General features: G+C 38.0%; 1 protein-coding gene across 1 annotated transcript in view; it reads left to right on the top strand.

Moving 5' to 3' along the window:
• FAM120A (family with sequence similarity 120 member A) overlaps positions 1-20,210 on the top strand; it is a 62,242-nt gene extending 42,032 nt beyond the window's left edge. Inside the window, exons 11-18 of the mRNA XM_081970579.1 lie at positions 4,126-4,375; positions 5,366-5,480; positions 9,864-10,073; positions 10,992-11,172; positions 13,927-14,064; positions 15,012-15,153; positions 17,627-17,723; positions 18,308-20,210. Coding sequence (XP_081826705.1) covers positions 4,126-4,375; positions 5,366-5,480; positions 9,864-10,073; positions 10,992-11,172; positions 13,927-14,064; positions 15,012-15,153; positions 17,627-17,723; positions 18,308-18,619 — 1,445 coding nt within the window. The 3' untranslated portion in view covers positions 18,620-20,210. The remainder of the gene's footprint in view (positions 1-4,125; positions 4,376-5,365; positions 5,481-9,863; positions 10,074-10,991; positions 11,173-13,926; positions 14,065-15,011; positions 15,154-17,626; positions 17,724-18,307) is intronic.
• Positions 20,211-20,662: the final 452 nt, after the last annotated feature.

The following is a 20,662-nucleotide window of genomic DNA, read 5'->3' as shown; positions in this document are numbered from 1 at the left end:
AAATTATTATATACCAGGCCATTTCCCAAATATTTCAGAATCAAATGTGCTTCTGACATTGGGGAAAGTTAAGATATGTATTCTGGCATGGATCCTAACCACTTTTCCATTCATGCAAAAGAATGGGGCAGTTTCTGCAAATGTATCCCTCGATTTTCAGACCTTTTTATCATGATCTATATCAGTGATGGCGAACCTATGGGCACGCGTGCCACAGGTGGCACACGGAGCCATTTGTCAGGGCATGCGAGCAATGTTCCCTCTAATTTTTTTTCAATGTGAGCAGAAAAGTATAGTGTTTGAGCGGCACATTTTCATGCCTGAGCACCTGAATTTTTTTCACAGATGTCACCTAAGACAACAACGAAATCAGTATTATTTGAAACTCAAAGTTATGTTTCTTCAAGGTCCCCGCTTAATTAAAAGTGTTATATAATATCAGTATCACTTAACAAGGCTCCTACTTAGCAACCAAAATGTTGGCTCAGAAACTCTGGCATTTGAAGCACGCAAGTCTTAAAGCTGTCAAGTTACAAGACCCTTGCACCCCTAACCCTTTAGAAAAAAAACCAGGGGTCTTCAAACCTGACAGCTTTAAGACTTGTGGACTTCCACTCCCAAAATTCTTCCTCCAGTCATGTTGGCTCAGGAACTCTGGCATTGAAGTGTGCAAGTCGTAAAGCTGTCAAGTTACAAGACCCTTGCACCCCTAACCCATTAGGGAAAAAAAACCCAGAGGTGTTCAAACTTGACAGCTTTAAGACTTGTGGACTTCAACTCCCAGAATTCCTCCTCCAGTCATGTTGGAGCAACGTCATCTGCATGGATCTGCTCCATCTTTGGTTTCTTCATCGTGGGCAGGGCTGCCGCTGAAGATGCCTACGAGCCCCCGCTGCCACCAGAATAACTGCTGCCACCTCCTCCTCCTCCAACAGCACCACCACATTTGCTGCCCGGCGCTGTGGCTGAGGTGAAGCCGGCAAAGCTCCCACTGGCGCCTCCACCCGTGGCAGCGGCGCCTCCCCCTCCGCTCGGAGCACCTGAGCTGGGCCCCACGTTACCCTGCCCCCTCTTCCGCCGCCATGCTTTTGAGGAGCCATGAGGCCTTTTTTTCCCCTGCTCTCCCCCCCCCACTGCCTTCCTACTGGCTCCTGCAGCCTCATGGCTCCTCAAAAGCATGGATGAGGAGGAGGGGGCAGGGGTGACGCGGGGCTCAGCTCAGGTGTTCTGAACGGAGGGAGAGGCGCCGCTGCCACGCGCGGGGATGCCGGCTGGAGCTTTGCCAGCTTCACCTCAGCTGCAGCGCCGGGCGGCAAATCCGGCAGTGCTGTTAGAGGAGGAGGAGGTGGCAGAAGTTATTCCAGTGGCGGCGGGGGCCTTGGGGCTTCACAACTACCATCAGTCGCCCCGTGCTCATCAAAACAAGTCTTGAGGGCGCCAGTTCTACCTGCCTGCAAAGGACCTCCCCAGCTTCCGGAGCCTGTGGCAGTAGAAATCACCACGCGGCAGTTGAAAACTGCTGCACGGTGTTTTCTTGCCATGTGCGTGGCCGCACAGCCACGCACCTTAGAGGGAACATTGCACGCGAGGCGCTGCCCTGTCAGCTGAGTTCACCTTTTTTTAAAGCCATTTTTCACCCTCCACAGGCTCCAGAGGCTTTATAGGAGCCTGGGGAGGGCGAAAAGAGCCTTCCCCTCCCCCGGAGGCCCTCTGGTGGCTTCATGAGCTTCTGTGAAGCCTCCCAAGCGTAAAAAACTGGCCTTACGGGCAAACCAGTTTGGGAACGTACTTCCGGTTTGCTCGGAGGATTGTTTTGAGCGCTCCGAAGGCTTCAGGGACCGTCTGGAGGCTTCCCTGAAGCCTTTGGAATGCTTAAAACAACCCTCCGAGCAAACCGGAAGTCACTTCCGGTTTGCTCAGAGGTCGTTTTAACTGTTCCGAAGGCTTCAGGGAAGCCTCCAGATGGTCCCTGAAGCTTCCGGGGGGGCGGGGGAGGCTGTTTTCGCCCTCCCCAGGTTCCTATAAAGCCTCTGGAGCATGGGGAGGGTGAAAAAAGCATGTAAAAATGGGGGGGGGTCGCGCCTGTTGGAAGGGGTCACACATTGCATTATGGGTGCGGCACGCCCGCACATGACCTCCTTGCGCTCCCCCCCCTTATGGCACGCGAACAAAAAAAGGTTCGCCATCGCTGGTCTATATCATCCCTTATGATTACCTAACAGGAGCAGATAAAGGACACGAAGATTCCAGTGGGAGATAGCAATGAAAATGTCCTCTTCTGTGGATGGGAACTTTATTCTCATTGCAGAAAAGAATCTAAGGCGTAGATCAGTGTGTTTTGCATTGATTATCATGAACAGTTGGTACTGGAAGGAGCCGAGCCATGTTTAAAACTACCCTCTGCTGCTCCATTGTAAAACCAGCAATCCTGCCCACTGACAATTTGCACTTTTGAGGTATCTCCCCTATAGCCATTTCCCCTATTAACTCCCATTACATATTTTGGACGAGCTCACTATAATCATTTTCAAAATCCCAATTTAGGACACCACATTAAATAGCACTATAAAGCATTGTTTGGACTTTGAAACTAAGCAGGATCAGACCTGATTAGTACCTTGATAGAAGATTACCAAGGAATATCGAAACTGTAGAATAGATTGAGAAATCATCTATAAGAAGACAATGGTGAACCACTTATGTTGCCAAGAAAGCTATTGGGTTGTATTCATGTTGTCATCAGGATATTGACCTCAACTCAAGGAATATCATATTTCCTTTTATGTTGCAGTTCCATTGTTGGGTTGGTGAAGATTAAATCATCCACTAGAATTCAAATGTTCAAAACTGATTTTGGTTGGAGCTAATACATAGCATTACCAGACTAAGGGCTCCGACAGTGATAAGTCTGAAATTGATTTAATTAGTTTATGGGATGAGTTTGTCATAAAGACAGAGAAAGAAAAGAAATAGAAGAATAGAAGAATATTGTTTCTTTTAGACTTCTTAGTAGCTTTCAGTACCATTAATCATTTGATCCTTTGGGTATTTGTAATTATACTTGGATTCACTGTACAGAAGGTGAAGCTGGGTGATTATTATTCTGTTCTGTGGCATTCACAAGGTACTTCAGGGTTTAGTTTTGTCCTGTTCAACTGCTTATTAGTATGAAATGCCACTTACTATTTTTCATATAATCAAGGAGACTTTTTTAAACTGGTTCCTGAGCAGGATAATGGGCTTCATGATGGCTAATAAATTAAAGCTTGGTCTAAGCATCCTGGAGGTGGATAGGTTGGGTTTCTTTTTTCATCCATCCATATTCTTCATTCTGGTATGGAGGAATTTTTGTCAATGGAGATACAAATGGCCTCAGTGGTTAGAGCTGCCTTTTATCAGCTCAATTTGATATGCAAGTTTTGATACACAAGCTGCAGCCTTCTTGGGCAGGTTAACTTGGGGTACTTTATACATGGGCTAGTAACATTTGAACATTTAGCTATCTGTGCATATGGTTTTTGAATTTATTTGCTCCAAAATTCATCTACCAGATTATTAATCGAGAGAGGTTTCTGCAGTTGTAATCACCATGTACTGGCTGCCAGGCCTAATTCAAAATGTTAGTGCTAACTGTTAAAGCCATGAACAACTAAACTGCCAACTATCTAGTGAAAAGTCTCCTCAGAGTTGCTTAATTTCATTTTCGGAGGACTTCCTCAGGACCCCCTTACCATAGTTTCATATTTAGAAAACACCCTCCTCAAGGAGGAATGCCTGAAATCCACATGATGTGGTTATGCAATTTACAAAGACCTTCCCAGACACTGTAGATTTTAAACATTCTAAAATGCAATTGCTGTATTTTATGTCTTTATAGCTTCTTGGTGGACTAAAATTCAGAAAATTCATCAATAAATAGAGAGGTCTTATATGAGTAGCGGCTAGACAGTGTCAATGAGAATGCATTTTGTAAGTTACAAGTGGAGTTCAGGTTCAGTGCAAGAAAGCAAATATTTTGTGGTTGATTCCTAGTATAAGTCTTAAGTGTTATAAACAACAAAAGGTATGGGCAAAATGGCATTTGTGCACACACTATTTTGTTTCCTTTTTTAAAAAATTCTGCAGTTTTGCCAGTGATAATTAAAGAATGGGCTGCTTACAAAGGAAAGTCTCCCCAGACTCCCGAGTTAGTAGAAGCTCTTGCATTTAGGGAATGGACTTGCCCTAATTTGAAGAAGCTTTGGTTGGGGAAAGCAGTAGAGGACAAGAATCGACGAATGAGGGCATTCTTGGCCTGTATGAGGTCAGACACACCAGCAATGCTAAATCCTGCTAATGTGCCCACTCACCTAATGGTGCTCTGTTGTGTATTAAGGTGAGTAAATTGTTGATTAATGTTAGCATATGGTAAAAATTCCTCTTGATAATGCTGTATGTAATTATGTAAGAATGTTACGGTTTTATTGATAGAACTTTTCATGTGACTTAGCATGAATAATTCGTAGAACTGACATTTTTCTCTAGACTAAACACAGCAAATTAAGACTTAAAAGTTTGTTATTTAGTTTACACAACAATTAAGAGGAATATATGGAAGTACCTACTGGGGTGGAGAAAGTAGCAAAGCATAATTTCTTTTTTTAGGAACGATGGAAAGAATAGATTAGTTTAAAGAGAATAATATGGGTGTGTAGGCTGAAAATATGTTGGGTGAATATAAATACAAAGCAGTTTACAGAAGGCAATCTTAAAGCTCCCAAGGTGAACAGTTCTTGATTTTCAGCCATGTTGGTTTGATTCTAGCACTGAAAATGATGTGCTTAGTTTAGTTCCAGATTGCTTTAAGCCTCTTGTGTGACAATTTTAGTTAGGTTAGTTAACTTAAATATTCACTGACTTTTTAAAATTATCACAGGAAGACTACATAGGATCCAGAATGTTAAAAAAACCAAAAGTCCTAATCTTTTATTAAATACATCCTATAGAAGCACTTTCTATCAAAATAACATAATTAGGTTTCAGTTTTGTAAAATCATGAGTTGAATTCAGAACACGTCTCACACAAAATGTAAGGCCTTCTTTCCATTTCATAAAAAGAAAGGTGGCGGAGAAGCTGTCCATTGATTTCTTCCTGGTACCTCTTTTCTGTTCTAGATTATGCTATGGGCTCTGGAGCAGTTTCAGACTTTTCTACCTCTTGCTCTCATAGGCTTAATTTTCCACACCAATAGTTTGGATCCACTTTGGGTGTAATTACAGTGCTTTTAATTAACACGGTATCTTGTTTAAACATTGTTGTATGCAGACATCAGAAGTATTACACAGCTTTTCAGAAATGGTTTACCCAAAGTTCTTTGTCTTGTAGATATATGGTGCAGTGGCCTGGAGTTCGGATACTTCGTCGCCAAGAACTTGATGCCTTCTTGGCTCAAGCTTTATCTCCAAAACTCTATGAACCTGACCAACTGCAGGAACTAAAGGTGACTTCTGAAGTTGGCCTTAATGGAGTATTTAATCCTTATTAATTCAAGCGCTTTGCAAAGCAATGTTATTTTCTTTTTTCAGTATTTTCTATTTTCATCCACTTGTTCATCAAAATAGTATGTGGACAGGAAGAGTTTCTGCCTTCAACACCAGCTCAGTAATAACTTGCAGATAATGAAATCTGCTTCAATTTTCAGAGGAAACGTGCTGGTTTTTTTGCTTTGCTTTACCTGATACTGTATTCATTTTTGTTTTATATCAATGGCTTTCAGAGCTCTAACCTTTAAATCATCACTTTCATTTTATTTTATCTTTTCCTAAATAATACCTGCATGTCTCCACAAGATTCCACCTCCACATATATACTTCTAAATAAATAATATCAGAGAAATTGTTACTTAGGCATATTGATCATGATTACCAGCAGACTATACAGTAATGGGATGGGTACAATTAAATCCTATTACCAGTTTTCATTTTCATTTGAATTTCTCCATTTAAAGCAATTACATTAATATTATTAAAATGATAATTTACTATCACATTTTAAAATTCATTCATGGCCTTGTTCAAATAGATTAAGCATCCATTTTCAGTAAAGTATTTATAGATGGATGCATGATATATACTGAAAGCTTTTGTTGCATTTAAGAACTGTTGTTTAATTAGCAGATCACCTAAGTATTAATGATATCTCCAAGACATTCTTTTTTAATCATAGAAAAACACTATTTTACCCATTTTTGCTTTAGAAGTAGTCATGCTCCTTGCTTTAAAGTCCCTACATATTTTGTAATGAAAGGTAAATAAATTTAATTTTTAATTTGTCTCCTTGCTTTGTCAATAAGTATATACAATGGAGATGACATTCATAATTAAAATGTTTAAATAAATATGTGATAGGCTAAAGGATCTGTATAGGAGTAAGTGTACAGCTTTTATTTAAAAATAATAATTCAAGTAAAAGGTTAAAGTACAAGTATTTGACACTTTCAGCTGAAAATATCTGCATTTCCTCCACTGAAATAGGCAACAGAGAGGAGAGAATTCCACCCTGGACCTAATCCAGTTTTTGGTGGATTTATTTGGCCCCTTTTAGCAAGAAACCTAAATACGGTTATACCCATGTTGTGGAAACCATTGATATCATTTGACATTCCCAAGGTTATTCTGGAAAATCTCATATAAAACATAATTAATGTATAATCTCAAAAGATTCTCAAATTTAGAAAATAATAACATTCAAATCATTCAGCAGAAAGAGTTTGTGATTTTTTTTGGTTAAACTGAACTTTTTGATGACGATTTTGTCCCATCTATATAGGTAATTTTTGTTTTTGCTTGTCTTGCTTCTTTCTGTAGAACTTCCCTTTCCTCCCCTTCCCCACTTTTCTGTCTTTTTCTCAGCAACCGCTCACTGCTTTCCTGCTAACAACTTGTACTTCCTTAGGGAGGCCTACCTCACACCATGGCTCTATCGTCTGATATAGGCTAGCGTTGAAGACAGGATGCTGGGCTAAATTGATCATTGGCCAGACCCAGTAAGGCAGTATTTGTATTCTGAATGTAAATTACCCCAGTTAAATCAGTATGAGCTTAGAATTACAGGTGAGTGACTTGGAAAAGAACCATACTGGATGACAGTAAATCTCAAATTTTGTCCAACAATAAAAGGCTGAATTCATCTTGTTGACTTGTACTTTCATTTTCAAAATTCAAGCATGTAGAATAATTTTGTATACACAGTCTATTTTATTAGCAAGTTAGGTTTGACAGAAATAAAATACATTTTTCGGTCAACAGTAATGCATGCTATATAAGATTTATGGCATGCTGTGCACATCATACAGGACTTCATTTTCATAATGCTACTGTATTTATTGCAGTTATGACACTGTCACCATAAGTTTGTTTCTATAGGACACATTGGAAGTACCTTGAAAATCTGATCTAACTGCTCTTATTCGGTAAAACCATCCCTGACATACATAAATCTACATTTACGAATTTGAATGTTCTGGCCCAATCAGTTGTTCCCTTCAAATGTATTAGACTTCAACTCTTGTACTTCCTAGATAGCATGATCAGTGGCTATGCTGGTTAGGATGTGTCGATGTTGAAGTCTAAAACTTTTTGATAGCATATAGTTACTATCCAGTTTCAAAACATAGACTGATATTGATGGGTTGTTGTACTAATGTAAACGAAATTAACATTTGACAGGTGGAATCCAAATATATAAGAGTCTTTGGGCTGTTGGAAACATTTGCTAATGGAAAGTGAAAGGACCTAATTGTTACTAGTCTCCTTTTCAAAGCTACTTCCCATTCTGTACAAATGTTTCAATGTGTGTTTCCAGAGCTACTATAAAGCAGCAAACAGACAAAATATTTCCTCCTCTCTTTCCAAAAGCAAAACTTGATAATACACTTGTTGATTCAGTTCTATAAATTATATCAGAGATAGTTATGGTACTTATAATTACCAATGTTTATGGATATCTTCCTATCTTTAATTTTTAAATGATCCTTTCATTTTAAAGAAATGTAGGCGCCAGCTTTAGCTTCATTTTTATTTAGTACCATGTCTTTGTCCTCCATGCAAACTCCACATTCTTAGAAAATAAAAATGACAGGCAAAGGTAGTTCTATGCTAAATTTACACATGTATCTTCCTGCTACCCAAAGCTAAGGAGATTTTGCTGATCATACTGTTTGTGATTAGACAAGCCCTTTTATAGTGGCAGCCATTTTAAAATTAGGGAAATCTTCATCTTTGGTACCCATTTTATAAATAAGAAAGCCTCTGCTCATGGCAACCAGTTTTTCAGAATACATGCAGCAAAGTTGCAAAAATCAAAACATCCCCTGACCACCTGAAAAGATTACTCACCCCTGCAATAGACTATTAGAATTCTTTCACATATAAAATAGTTCTAAGCTGTTTTTTCTCTGTCTAGAAAATCCAGTCAGATCTTGGGCTCCTTGAGGAGTCTGAACAGTGGATCATCCATCAGATGTACTAAGTGACAGCTCCTCTGATTTTTAACTGAGAAAATGAGATAAATAATTGTGTTTGTATAGAAAGCTACCCCAATTTCCTTTTATAATAACAGTCTCATAAAAAAATGTGAAGACATGCATTATGTTTATTAATGTTGCTAAATATTGTACTTAAGATAACAAAAAAAAAGGATATGATTCAATTTTTACTGCAGATATTTGCTATTCTGTTAGTTGGATAGTGATTTGCATCATTAATTTCCATAATATGTCTGTATAAGCTTTTTCTACAATGAAATCAGTTTATTTTTTTCTTGCCTACTAAGCATTCTTGCATTTTTCCTTGCCTTTGGGATATTTTCTTCTCCAGCTTTATCATAGTAGCAGTCCTATAGCTAAACTAATCACATCACTCAATGTTCAGGTTTGTCAGTAATTGGGACAAAGTTTATTCTTTTAAAAGAGGCAAGAGATGTGCTATATTTCAATAACTAAAGCAAGTATGGGTGACTTTTTAGTATCTACAGACTGCAAGTATCATGTGGAGAGAATCAAGTGCTGCAGAGAACAACATTGTAGATATAGATGTAACCTGTAATTCTAATTTGTTTATTTTTGAGACGTTGATTTTCAGCTGCGATGGTGAAAGTGTGCTTGGGTGGGTACAAAAACTGAGTTTGGAAGCTTCATGCAGCCCCAATACTGCAGGCTGTCTATCTTTAAATAACTTAGGGCTTCTGTGATGGGTAGGGGACAAGCATTTCTTCTTAAAGTCAAGTCTTGTGCAGGATTGGCAGAAGAGAGAGAGAGATCTCCTAATAACATGCATTGCTATTTTAGATGTCTGTGCAAATGTCTCTTTGGGGCTAGTGATGGAAGAAAGTTAGAGGCTCTGTTAAGTCATGTATAACTCCACAGATATATCCATGTACTTTTTTGGCCATATTGAAATCCATAATGTCTTCCATAATAGTTTTTCCCAGTATACCTTATAGCTCTGGTATAGTTTTCCTAGTGATTACCTAGATAGAGTACCTCTATCTAGGTACTAGCCAATTTGATTCTGCTTAGCTTGGGTGAGATGTGGAAATGGCTAAATGCTGTGACTTTAATATACAATTTCCAATTCATGTGCACTCACAGATTTCTATGGTATTTCTCACTAATATGCAGAGGATATCTAAGCAAAATGTATGATTTATGGGCTGTTTCACAGACTTCTAAACAAGACTAACTACTTAACAGCAGTGACTGCAAAAATTCATGCCTATATCTTTTTAAAAGTATTATTTAAATCTATTTTAACACTTTGTCTATAGTTTAATTGGATCTTTGTATATACTTTAACCAACAAAGTTCTACACTTTTGTTTTTAAGATTGAAAACCTAGATCCTCGAGGAATTCAGCTCTCAGCATTATTCATGAGTGGTGTTGACATGGCATTGTTTGCCAATGATGCTTGTGGGCAGCCAATTCCATGGGAGCATTGTTGTCCATGGATGTACTTTGATGGGAAGTTGTTCCAGACGAAGCTCATCAAAGCAAGTCGGGAGAAAGCTCCCCTCATTGACCTCTGTGATGGTCAGGTAATGTTGGTCTGCGATGGGTGCGATGGCTAATTGAATGTGTATGTATATGGACAAATAGGTAGTCGGTATAATTGTTTTTGGTAATGAGCTCAAATTCTTTTGTAGGCAGAGGATTTTAGCCTAAGGGCAAATATATAATTAAACTTATAATAGAATGTATTATTTATCTGATAGGTTGAATCGTGCTAAAAGCTTTCTTGAATGTAGATTGCTCTAAGTATGTCTGTATGCAAGTAAAGAAGTCCTTGATTGTTCAAATCCTTAAAATGATGATAATTATTTTGTGCTGCAGTAATTTGAGTTGATTTGGAATATTGTTTTTTTTTATTATACTTCCATATAAATGGTCACCCATCTCAAATTCATGATTCTGCATGCTAACAAGAATTAATGTTGTAGTAATTTAGTATAGGGTATGGACATATATAGGTGATCTGTGACACATTCAAATTTTATATTTTCTTTTTATCACATAAGTGATCCAGAATCTGCTCTTTCTTTTTTGTTAACTAGGAAAACAGATGGATTTTTCACATCTAGGAGACCCTGCCTTTCTTTGACGTTGCTGTATAACTAAAATTCAAATAATCCAAACTTTGTTTACACCATTTTGAAAGATTTTGAAAGCTTTCAAATCACTCTGGGTATTCTGATAAACTCTGTATTTTCCAAAACACAAACAATGAACAGAAGATATACTGTTTTCAATTTTTTGTTAAGAAAATAAAACATTATATGGGAAACAATTTTGTCTTACAGAGAGATAATTCGTTGATGTCTTGATTTGACCCTTAATGTTTGCAAATGCCATCAATTACCTGGCTAGCTGTCTTCAATAATGTCATTTAGAAATTTATGAACATACTTGATTTGTATTCATAATATAAATATGTTGTACCATATTGTTTGTTGTAGGCTGAACAAGCTGCCAAGGTAGAAAAGATGCGCCAGAGCATCCTTGAAGGTTTAAATTTCTCCAGGCAAAACCATCCACTCCCTTTCCCACCACCACCTGCCATGCCTTTCTATCCAGCTTCTGTTTATCCTCGGCACTTTGGGCCAATTCCACCTCAGGGCAGAGGCCGAGGCTTCGCTGGTAAGACTGCTTCACTGTTAGATAGTTAATCCAATATAAATTAATGAGAGATTGTATTAGCACCTTTGTGTAGGAAAGCGAAGATGTATCAGCGAAGATTTTGGACTATACTAGGGAGATTCAGGTTCACATCTCAGACCAACCTAACTCATAGTTGTTGTTTTTTGTTTTTTTCCAAAAAGTTTTATTGGTTTTTTTAAAACATTTATAGGGAAAAGGGTAAGTGGAATGGTTACAAATTTTGGCAGTTGCAAGTGCGGCAGACGCCCCCTCCCTCCAAACTCATAGGATACATCTAAATATAAAACATTAATACATAATCATAAAAAATCAGCATATTAATTCTAGAAAAAATAGTTTTCAATCATTTTATATAGTTATGATATATAGTCTAGATATAATTTCATTATTACTTTCGGTCTGTTTATAACATTGTGGTTTTCTTATTCATTTTTGTGATCTGAGCTTTCTTGGTGTTGCCCCTTCACCCCCCGCTGGCAGAGCTCCGGCCCCTCCCGTGTCCTGTGTGACCATTGTGGTGTCTTCTGTTTTTTCTAGGTTCTAGGTTTATTTTTTTCCATAAAGGCCTGTGCCTCTATGGGTGTATTGATTCTAATTCTTGTCTCCTCCCAGAATATCAGCATACCTTCAGGCATCAACCATCTAAACCACACCCCCTTCTGGTATAGTTTATTCGCCAATTGCGAATAATTTTTCCTTTTCTCCCTAATTTTTTGGGGGATCTGCTTCAAGATGGTTATCTCCCTGTCATGATATGTCAATGTTTGCCCCCTTTGTACACCCAGAATTTCATCTCTTGTGCTTTTCCTAAGGAATTTGATATGAACCTCCCTGGGTACATTGTGTGTTCTGGCATATGCTGAATTCACTCTATAAACCAGATCTATCTCCCATTCCATCTGCTGTTTATCTTTGTGTATGTATTCAGCTAAAATATTAGTCATAATGTCCCTTATATTTTCCCCATCTGCTTCTATTACATTTTGAAATCTAAGATAAAAGGACATTCTCTCAAACTCTGTTTTCATTTGTTGGATATCAAGTTCTTTGTTTCCCTTCTGTAAAGCCTCTACCCCCCCTCTCGCCTCCGCCACCCCACCCTCCACAAGGTCCAGTCTCTGTGAGTTCTTATAAATTTGGACTTGATTCTCTTTAATTTCTTCCTTCATTTCTTTTAATTGTTTCTTAATTTCTTCCTGGCCCTGTATGAGTTGCTGAAGCATTTGTTGCAAATCCATCTCTGTACTCTTAGGTTGCATCAGTTCTGTAATCTTTGACTGTGTGGCAGGACTGGATGTTGCAGATGTCGGTGCAGAAGTAGCAAAGCCAGGTTTCCCAGGGGGTGGTCTTTTTGGAGACATTGTTTATAAAACAAAGAGATCAGTCAGTGTAGAGACTGGGCAGCTGGAGAAGTAGAGCAGGCAGGCGAGTCCAGAGGACAGAAGATCCAAACAGGTGGGAGTTTCTTTAGTCAAATTAGCAATAGATGAAAGTTTCTTTCTCCAAAGAGTTCAGGAAATAACAATCCACAAGAGATTTCTCTGTGTGACACGGAGACAAAGACCGGAAGCCTGAATTTTAAAGGTGGAGTCAGGTTTCACAGTTCATGAAGATAACGGAAGTGTGCCATCTTGCCCTGCCAGCTTTGGGCTCAGAGGCATAAGAAAAATTTTAAAAGTTCACAAAGTTCTCAGGTCATCTATAAGTTCTGGAACTAAGTCCCATGAAAAACACTTTTACTGGGGTGAGGCATCATTGGTTGGCTCTCCCCCCTCCTCCTTCCCCTGGGGGCGAGAGCAAAATTTTTACAAGCCGCTTGTCCAAGGGGGGGGGGGAAATCCCCCTCCCCTCCAGCCGCTCCTCCAAGAATAAATCCGAAAGATTAACTGTTAAGATTACTGAAAAGTCCATCAACTCAAAAGTAAGGGGATGAAGAGAGGAAGCATCTCACCGCACCGCCGCTGCTTCCTTCAGTTTTGCGTTCTCCGATCAGCATAAAGCGAGACGCAGGCGCGCCCTCCGAAATTGCTCCCCGGTGCCTGGAGCAAAGCGGAGAAGCCCCCACCAGCCGCCGCCGGTGCCAGAGCCTTCCATACATACATACATACATACATACATAATTGTATATTTACACAGAGATAAACAACATTTATACACCATTCAAAGGAGTTGGTAAAAAAGCTAAAGAGGAAACAAAAATTATACACACTTGTATATAAATAAAGACAGCATCTCTCCAAACAATGCTACAGAGGGAGGGAGGGAGGAAGAGAGAGATTGAGATTGATTAACAGGAAAGCAATACAGTGACTAATGCCCTAGTCATTTCTACATGAGGCTACCTTTGAAAAGAATCTGGAAGCTCCAGATAGTACAAAATATGGCTACGCAGGCAATCTTGGGTGCCCAAATAGTGGCGCATTTAACACCTCTGCTGCACAAACTGGGTTGGCTGCTGGTATCCATCTGGTCCAATTCAAGGTGTTGGTTATGTCTTATAAAGCCCTATATGGGATGGGGCCAGGTTACCTTTGCAACCGTTTTGATCCCATTATATCAGCCTGCCCCGTCTAGTCAGGGAAGGAAGGTGTGTCGCAGACTCCAACAGCCAGGTAGTCCTTGACTATGACCATAATAAAGTCTGCCCATTACAGTCATACATCAAATTGTCATAAAGCAATATTAGTCTGGGAATTAATTCTTAAAGAGGGTCTGTCCCTTTCCTTTTCACAGGAGTCTATGGCTTTGGGGGCCCTTATGGAGAAACGGTTGCAGCAGGCGCGTATCGGACCTTCCGAGTGACTGCCACAGGAGGACACTCTGGACCTTTCCCTGGCAACGATGGCAACAGGACTAGCAAGTTTCAGGGCGGTAATACCACCAATCCCCTTTTCTTATTGCTCACAACAGCAGTGCATTGACTGGAACTTTCCAACATTCATTGTATGAGTTTGTCTTTCTAAAATAAAGCACATACTTTAAAGAAAGAGTTCTCCCATTTTCTTCAGTGTATGTATGTGAAAAGATAGAATAGGAAATTCCTATATTTGAATTATAACTACTTTTAACCTTTTTGCCATTAGCTCAGGTTAGTGTTGTATAGCTAATGTTCCTTCCTTAGATCATTGGAAAATGCTTGTTTGAAAGTAAAATAGAAATTGTAATAATACCGGGAGATACAAATGTTCAAATTTAAAATTAGATGCATTTTGGAAGAAAAGCTTTCTGAAGGTTTTAGAATGCATGTATATCTTGTTTCAGTATTTTTAATATTAGTTAATGAAGCTTTCCTTTTTTGATAAATGTTAAACATTTGAAATTCTCACAGCATTGGGGATTTTCAAGTTCTTTAAAAGGAAAGTTTGAAACAACTGGATTAAACATCCAAATATTTTCTTTGAAATATCAAGTCTATTCTGGCTATGTTAGCAGTCCCCTAGTTATTCACTTACATGCCAGCAAATCCCAGATTACTCCTTATTGACAAGAGGATGAGGGTTGTGGCAGCAACATTTCTGTTGGGCGGGGAAGTTTTGTCTTCAGAAAAGGTCACGTAGAAGTAGTTTACCCAAGTGTAATTTCGGAATGATAAATTTACATTGTACCCTCTTCATTTAACAAAAATCAATGAACTGGATTTTGTTTGTGCTTGCTTGTACCACTGATTTCAGTAGCCTTAAATCCTACTTTGAAACAAAGGCTATACAGGTATGTGCCAGATTTCACTCTTAAAAAGAAAAAGTAATTTTTCAGAGATAATAACATTCCTCCATTTAAATTCCTATAGCAGAATAACACATTTTTCAATCTTGGTTTAGGTGTCCAACCCATTCCTTCTCAGGGAGGGAAGCTTGAAATAGCTGGCACTGTGGTGGGCCACTGGGCTGGAAGCAGGCGTGGTCGAGGAGGAAGCAGGGGGCCATTTCCTCTGCAGGTGGTTTCTGTTGGAGGGCCAAGAGGGTAAGCAAATACCAACATTGCAATTATGTTTGGATTAATTAAAAGAGATGCCTGCTGGAATTTGACTTGATTATGACACAGCAGTGGTGATTGTTTAGTTTGGAGTGCATTGGCTCAGCTCTTTATTTTGTTAGAATATAAATGTAAAGACTGATTAATTTTATTTATCAAATTTTTATACTGCCCATCACACTTGTATTGCTTTAGGCAGTTTGCAAGGTGTGTTGTTGATTGCTATAAAATATTATTGGTTGCATTTGTGAGCCTCCTTCATGGAACAATGAAATTGGCATAAATCTGTGAACCATTTCTTAACATAGAAGGCTACATTGCTGACTGAATTTATAGGAAACTCTCAAGGTTTTTTTTTATAATTTTAAAAGTATTGTTACATACAAATATTTAAAGGCAAAAGGCAATCTAATGTAGAGAGAATTGTAAAAATTAATATTTCATGCTAAGTAATGAGAAGATGCAAACTAATCTATACATTTATGGTGAATGTAGAACCCAACCCAGACACATTCTAGCGAATTCAGATTCTCAGTCCACATCCCTGTGAGCAGGAGCTTGCTTCTTGTCACATATAAAGTAGATCAATCCCTTCTGGATATAGACAAGAATTATTATTTTTTTTGTAAAAATGAGCACAGAAGCTGGGCAAAGAACATGACATCCTATGTTCTTAGAACTTCTGATTAATGTTGGAATCTCCAAGAGCTGCACAAGTCCAAAACTTGAAACAGGAATATTCAGGAATCTTTCTGTTTCTATAGAAGTAGATTAATGTATGTGGTCAGGAATTTGTGGTGGGTTTTTTTCTGAAGAATTTATCATGTTCAGTATGATCCAACATGCATATTTCAAGCTAATTTAACTTTTTTTATTTAGAATTTTATGTAAAATTATATTGTGATTCATAATATTTAGACAGAGACTTCTTCATCTATAGCCATGATGGCGAACCTATGGCACGTGTGCCAGAGGTGGCACCCAGAGCCCTCTCTGTGAGCATGCGCATCGTCTCCAGCTGCTCTCCCGGGTTCTGTCATGCACATGTGTGCTGGATAGCTAGTCTGATGCGCATGCACGCAGCGGCCAGCTGCTCTTCCGGGTTCCAGCGCATGCATTCCAGTTTCGGCACTCGGTGCCGAAAAGGTTAGCCATCACTGATCCATAGCATATCATCCCTTTGGGTTCTCTAGAGAACATCATGACTGTTATGCGACATGGTTAGGAGGTAACATGATTGTAACTTTGGGATTTTGACTTTTTAATTATAAGAAACGCTGCAGAGGTAGGATGAGCTTTGTCTCTCACAGCTTACCAGGCTAGACATGGATAGTAAGTATGGTAGTCCCAAAAGATAGTGGTTGGCACCTAAAAAGCCATTACTTCAAAGACGGTATACAGGAGATGGGGTTAGGGTATGAAGAGCCTCTGGGATTGGAGGTTGGGACACCTTGCTTTTAACCCTGTAATGTCTCATTACATTGGACTACTGCACCAAAAAGTACATAGGCTACTGGAATGTTTCTCAGTGCAATTCCAGGTGCCCTATTCACTTTCAAAGCCTTTCACGGCTTGGAACCAGGAAACGTACAGGACCATCTCTGCCCAGTTGTTTCTCCCAATCCTATCTGATCCATGTAGGGGAGACAGATTCCCAGTCCTTTCTGCTAAGGCACGTTGTGTGTCACAGCTCAGGTGGAGAACCTTTTCTGCTGTATCACCTGCCCTCTGGAATGCGGTTCTTCCAGAGAGAGATTGTCCTGCTTTTACTGGCTTTCTGCAAGGCCTTAGAAACCCGGTTCCATCTCAAGCCTGGGGCCCTGACTGGTGACAGTGCCATGTCCTGGTTGTGTTAATTATATGATCTTTTAAAAAAATATTTCCTGCTTTTAATGTGATACTTGTATGTAGTTTTATTATTATTCATTGGCCAGTTACATATTTGAAATCTGCAGCCATGTAAATCCAATAAATAACTAAAAATATATTGCATTTTAATTAGAAATTAATACTACAATAATTAGGAAATTAACCCTACTGCAGTTGGAAAAATATATCAACACTAGGGTGAAATTGTAAAAATAGAATGGCAATTAAGAATCAATAAAGAAGTACAATTGAATCTATTCATAGAATGTTTATTCAACTCTATAAGGTTGCTTAAGAACATGTTCTAGCAATGAGGATAATTTTATTCCGGTATAAAAACCAATGACTATTCAAATAGTCATAAACTATTCTCTTGCTAGGTTAATTAGCTGATAAGTGGGGAAATGCATAATGTAAGGAGAAGAAATATTGCAAAGCTAAAATTCAATCTAATAAAATAATGTTTTAGTTGCTTTCTGAAAATAAGAAAAACAATTGCTTTTCGGTTTTGCATGGGAAATTTCCAGATCAGTTGTATTTCCAGATAAATTTATGAAATTAAATGTGTTTACCTTTTTCTGGTTCTATAAAGACGTCCTAGAGGAGTTATTTCCACACCAGTGATAAGAACATTTGGCCGAGGAGGAAGATACTATGGGAGAGCTTATAAGAACCAGGGAGTTATTCAGGTAATGGAAACAAAATCAGATATCAGCTCTTTTTGTTAATGTACATAGGTTAATGTTGCATTGGGATTGTGTTTTAGAAAACACTATTGTGTTTTAGGTGCATTAGGCTAAACAGAGGGTTAACAAATTCATTTTCCTTGTTGTTTTAGTTAAAGAATTAAAAAACATGCCAAATTGTTAAGTGAGATCAATGCCCTGCTTAGTATTCTATTTCCACAGAAAGCAGTTAGATAAACCAGCACATTCTCCACTATGTGTAGTATAGTAAGATACTATAATATATAATAATTGTTTAAATAACTTTGTTTTACAAACAGTGATATTTTATTATCAGCTATTAAGCCAGTTAATATCCCCGACTATGTGGATTGCAAATAACTAGCTAGCAAATGCCAGTTTTTAAACAATATTTCCGAGACTGAAAAGTGCTCTTAGTATCGCAGGCATCATATTCTTGTAACAAAAATCCAAAGAAATGCTGAATTTCAGTAATTTTCCTAAGCTGGTAACTCTTTCAGTTGTGTTCCTAACTAATTTCATTATTTCTTTTTTATTATTATTTTGTTTTTATGTTTAAAAAACAGGGCAAGCCTCCTTATGCTGCTTCAGCAGAGGAAGTGGCCAAAGAACTTAAATCAAAATCAGAGGAAGGCAAGTCCTCTATTGTGTCTTCAGAAGGATCCCTGGCTGAAAATGGCATAATGAATGAGGAGAAACCAGCTTCCCATATGAATGGGAGTACAGCAGATGTCAGGGCTTCCAACCAGTCTGAAAGTGCCTTGAGTAATGACTCTAAAATGTGCAATACAAATCCTCACTTAAATGCACTAAATGCAGACAGTGTTTGCCATAAAGACGATGCTCTTGAGGCTACTGTCTTAAAAAAAGAAGAGTAAACTTATTTTTTATAGAGGGTGAAGGATGTTGGAAGGGTCAGGATTAGGAATATCTGGAAAGAAAGAGAGCCTACAGTTACGTACATTTTTTCCTTTCCGTAAGAGAAAAATGAGGACTTGGAAATTCGGATCCCTCTTGGATGTCAGAGATTTAAAAAAACACATTTTTAGTTTTAACCAGTTGTAGTCAAAATGCTACAATACAATAAAAATGAAAGAGAATGAAGAGCATTTGACTCCCGCACTTAAAATGATGTATACACAAAGTTTAAACTGGTTATGACAAAAGCTTGTAGTTTTTGTTTCTTGAAATATATTAAAAAGGAAAAGAAAAACAAATTTTGGCAGTCTTTCAGTATATATAGCTTAAAATATAATTTTTAGTACTTGGCACCATATGTATGCCATTATATTTGATTTTGCATTACTGTGTCACAAAGCTTTCCTTAAGGCTTTGATTTCATGATTATGGGGGGGAAAGGCACAACCACAGTTCTTTCTTTTCTTAAATTTCATCACCGTTGATGTGGTTTCTTTTTATGTTTAAAATGTGCAAACTATCAAAATAAAAAAAATTATAGAGTAATATTGGAGTTCTGCTGATTTTAAATATACATCATAATACTTTACAAGCAAGTTAAAATGGATTTAACTTGAAAATCATAGAAGATGCAAATGACCTTTTCAAAAGAAACACAATGTGTTCTGATACTTTTTGTGACTAATACCATGCATCTGTGATCAATGAACTATGTGGTTTTTGAATCAGACGTAGACCATTAGTACTACTATTTGAGCTAAACTTCTGCATGGTTCATAATTTTAAAGTGTGTAGTTAATATTATGCATGTTCTTGTTCTCTTTCTTCCATTCTTACAAGTACTGTGCCCATTTGCAAAACAAAAAAAAGCTAATAATCAGTAATAGTCCTATAAAAGATGTTAACTATGTTTAGTCATTGACTGATCTTGCTCTAACCTTAAAATTTTGTGATTATTGACCTCTGTTGCATTTATTCTAAAACAAAAAAAAATTATCTAGCCGTTTTGAATATCAACGTTTCCCTGGTGTACTCATTGCTGTATGCATTATTGTTCTCTGTTGCTGTTTTATGCCTTCATATTAGCAAATATGAAATTCTGTGGAAAAACACAAAAAAAGCTTTGATCTTCAAGAAATACCCCCCTTCTGTAGCAGGAAACAAATGGCTTGTTCTTGAGAACTTTCCCATCAAGAATTTAGTATAAGCAAATATACCTGTATCATTTTGATGTTTTTGTTAGTGTTTCCAAACTTAATGTACTTCAGAATCAGAATCATTTCTTTATATTCGTTTTCATATAATTCTCCTGATGCTCTTCATCACACATTAGTGATCAGAAATGAGGTGTAATTCCCTATTCCCTGCCCGCAAGAGCTAAGTAGGTATCTTAATGTAAGTTGAAGGGAGTTCTGCCCCAACTCATGGATTGTGCAAGAATGAACTACTGTTGGGTTTGATTGGTTGTAGATGGATTGTGGTGTGGTGTATTTGAAGGCTATTGAATGCAACTTACAATGCTTAATAAAAATCTTTATTCTTTTAGTATAACCTTGTTGTATGGTGTCTTACTTGTGTTCCCAATAATTTTCTATTCTTTTTTCCCCCCATACAAATTTGAAGTCTTCAAACATCAGCAATTTTAGTAGTTGATGATGAGCTCTAGAAATAAAGATGGTAATGACAACAAGGTGAAGCCACGTTGAGCAGATCTTAATTTTTTTCAGCTTCCAGGATGCCAATTGCAGCTGATAGGTTTTTGTCTTGAGAGCAGACATGGAGGGTGGTCATCAATATGCCACCTCCCTGTGGTGTTTTGTGTAAATAATAAAAGTTCCTGTTGCAGCACAATTTCCTCCCTTTATTTTGCCATCCTTCAAAGCAAAAGATTGGGGTTGCAATTTTGTAAAATTCTTGAATACCCTGGAACATAAAAATGAATTCCACATTACCTCTCTACTATTAAAATTCATAACACTGGGAAATCTAATAAATAATAAACC

This window comes from Natrix helvetica (genome assembly GCF_964273705.1).
Source record: "Natrix helvetica genome assembly, chromosome: 1".
Lineage (NCBI taxonomy): Eukaryota > Metazoa > Chordata > Lepidosauria > Squamata > Natricidae > Natrix > Natrix helvetica.
The sequence above is the reverse complement of the archived record's forward strand: the minus strand, read 5'-3'. Positions and strand labels throughout refer to the sequence as shown.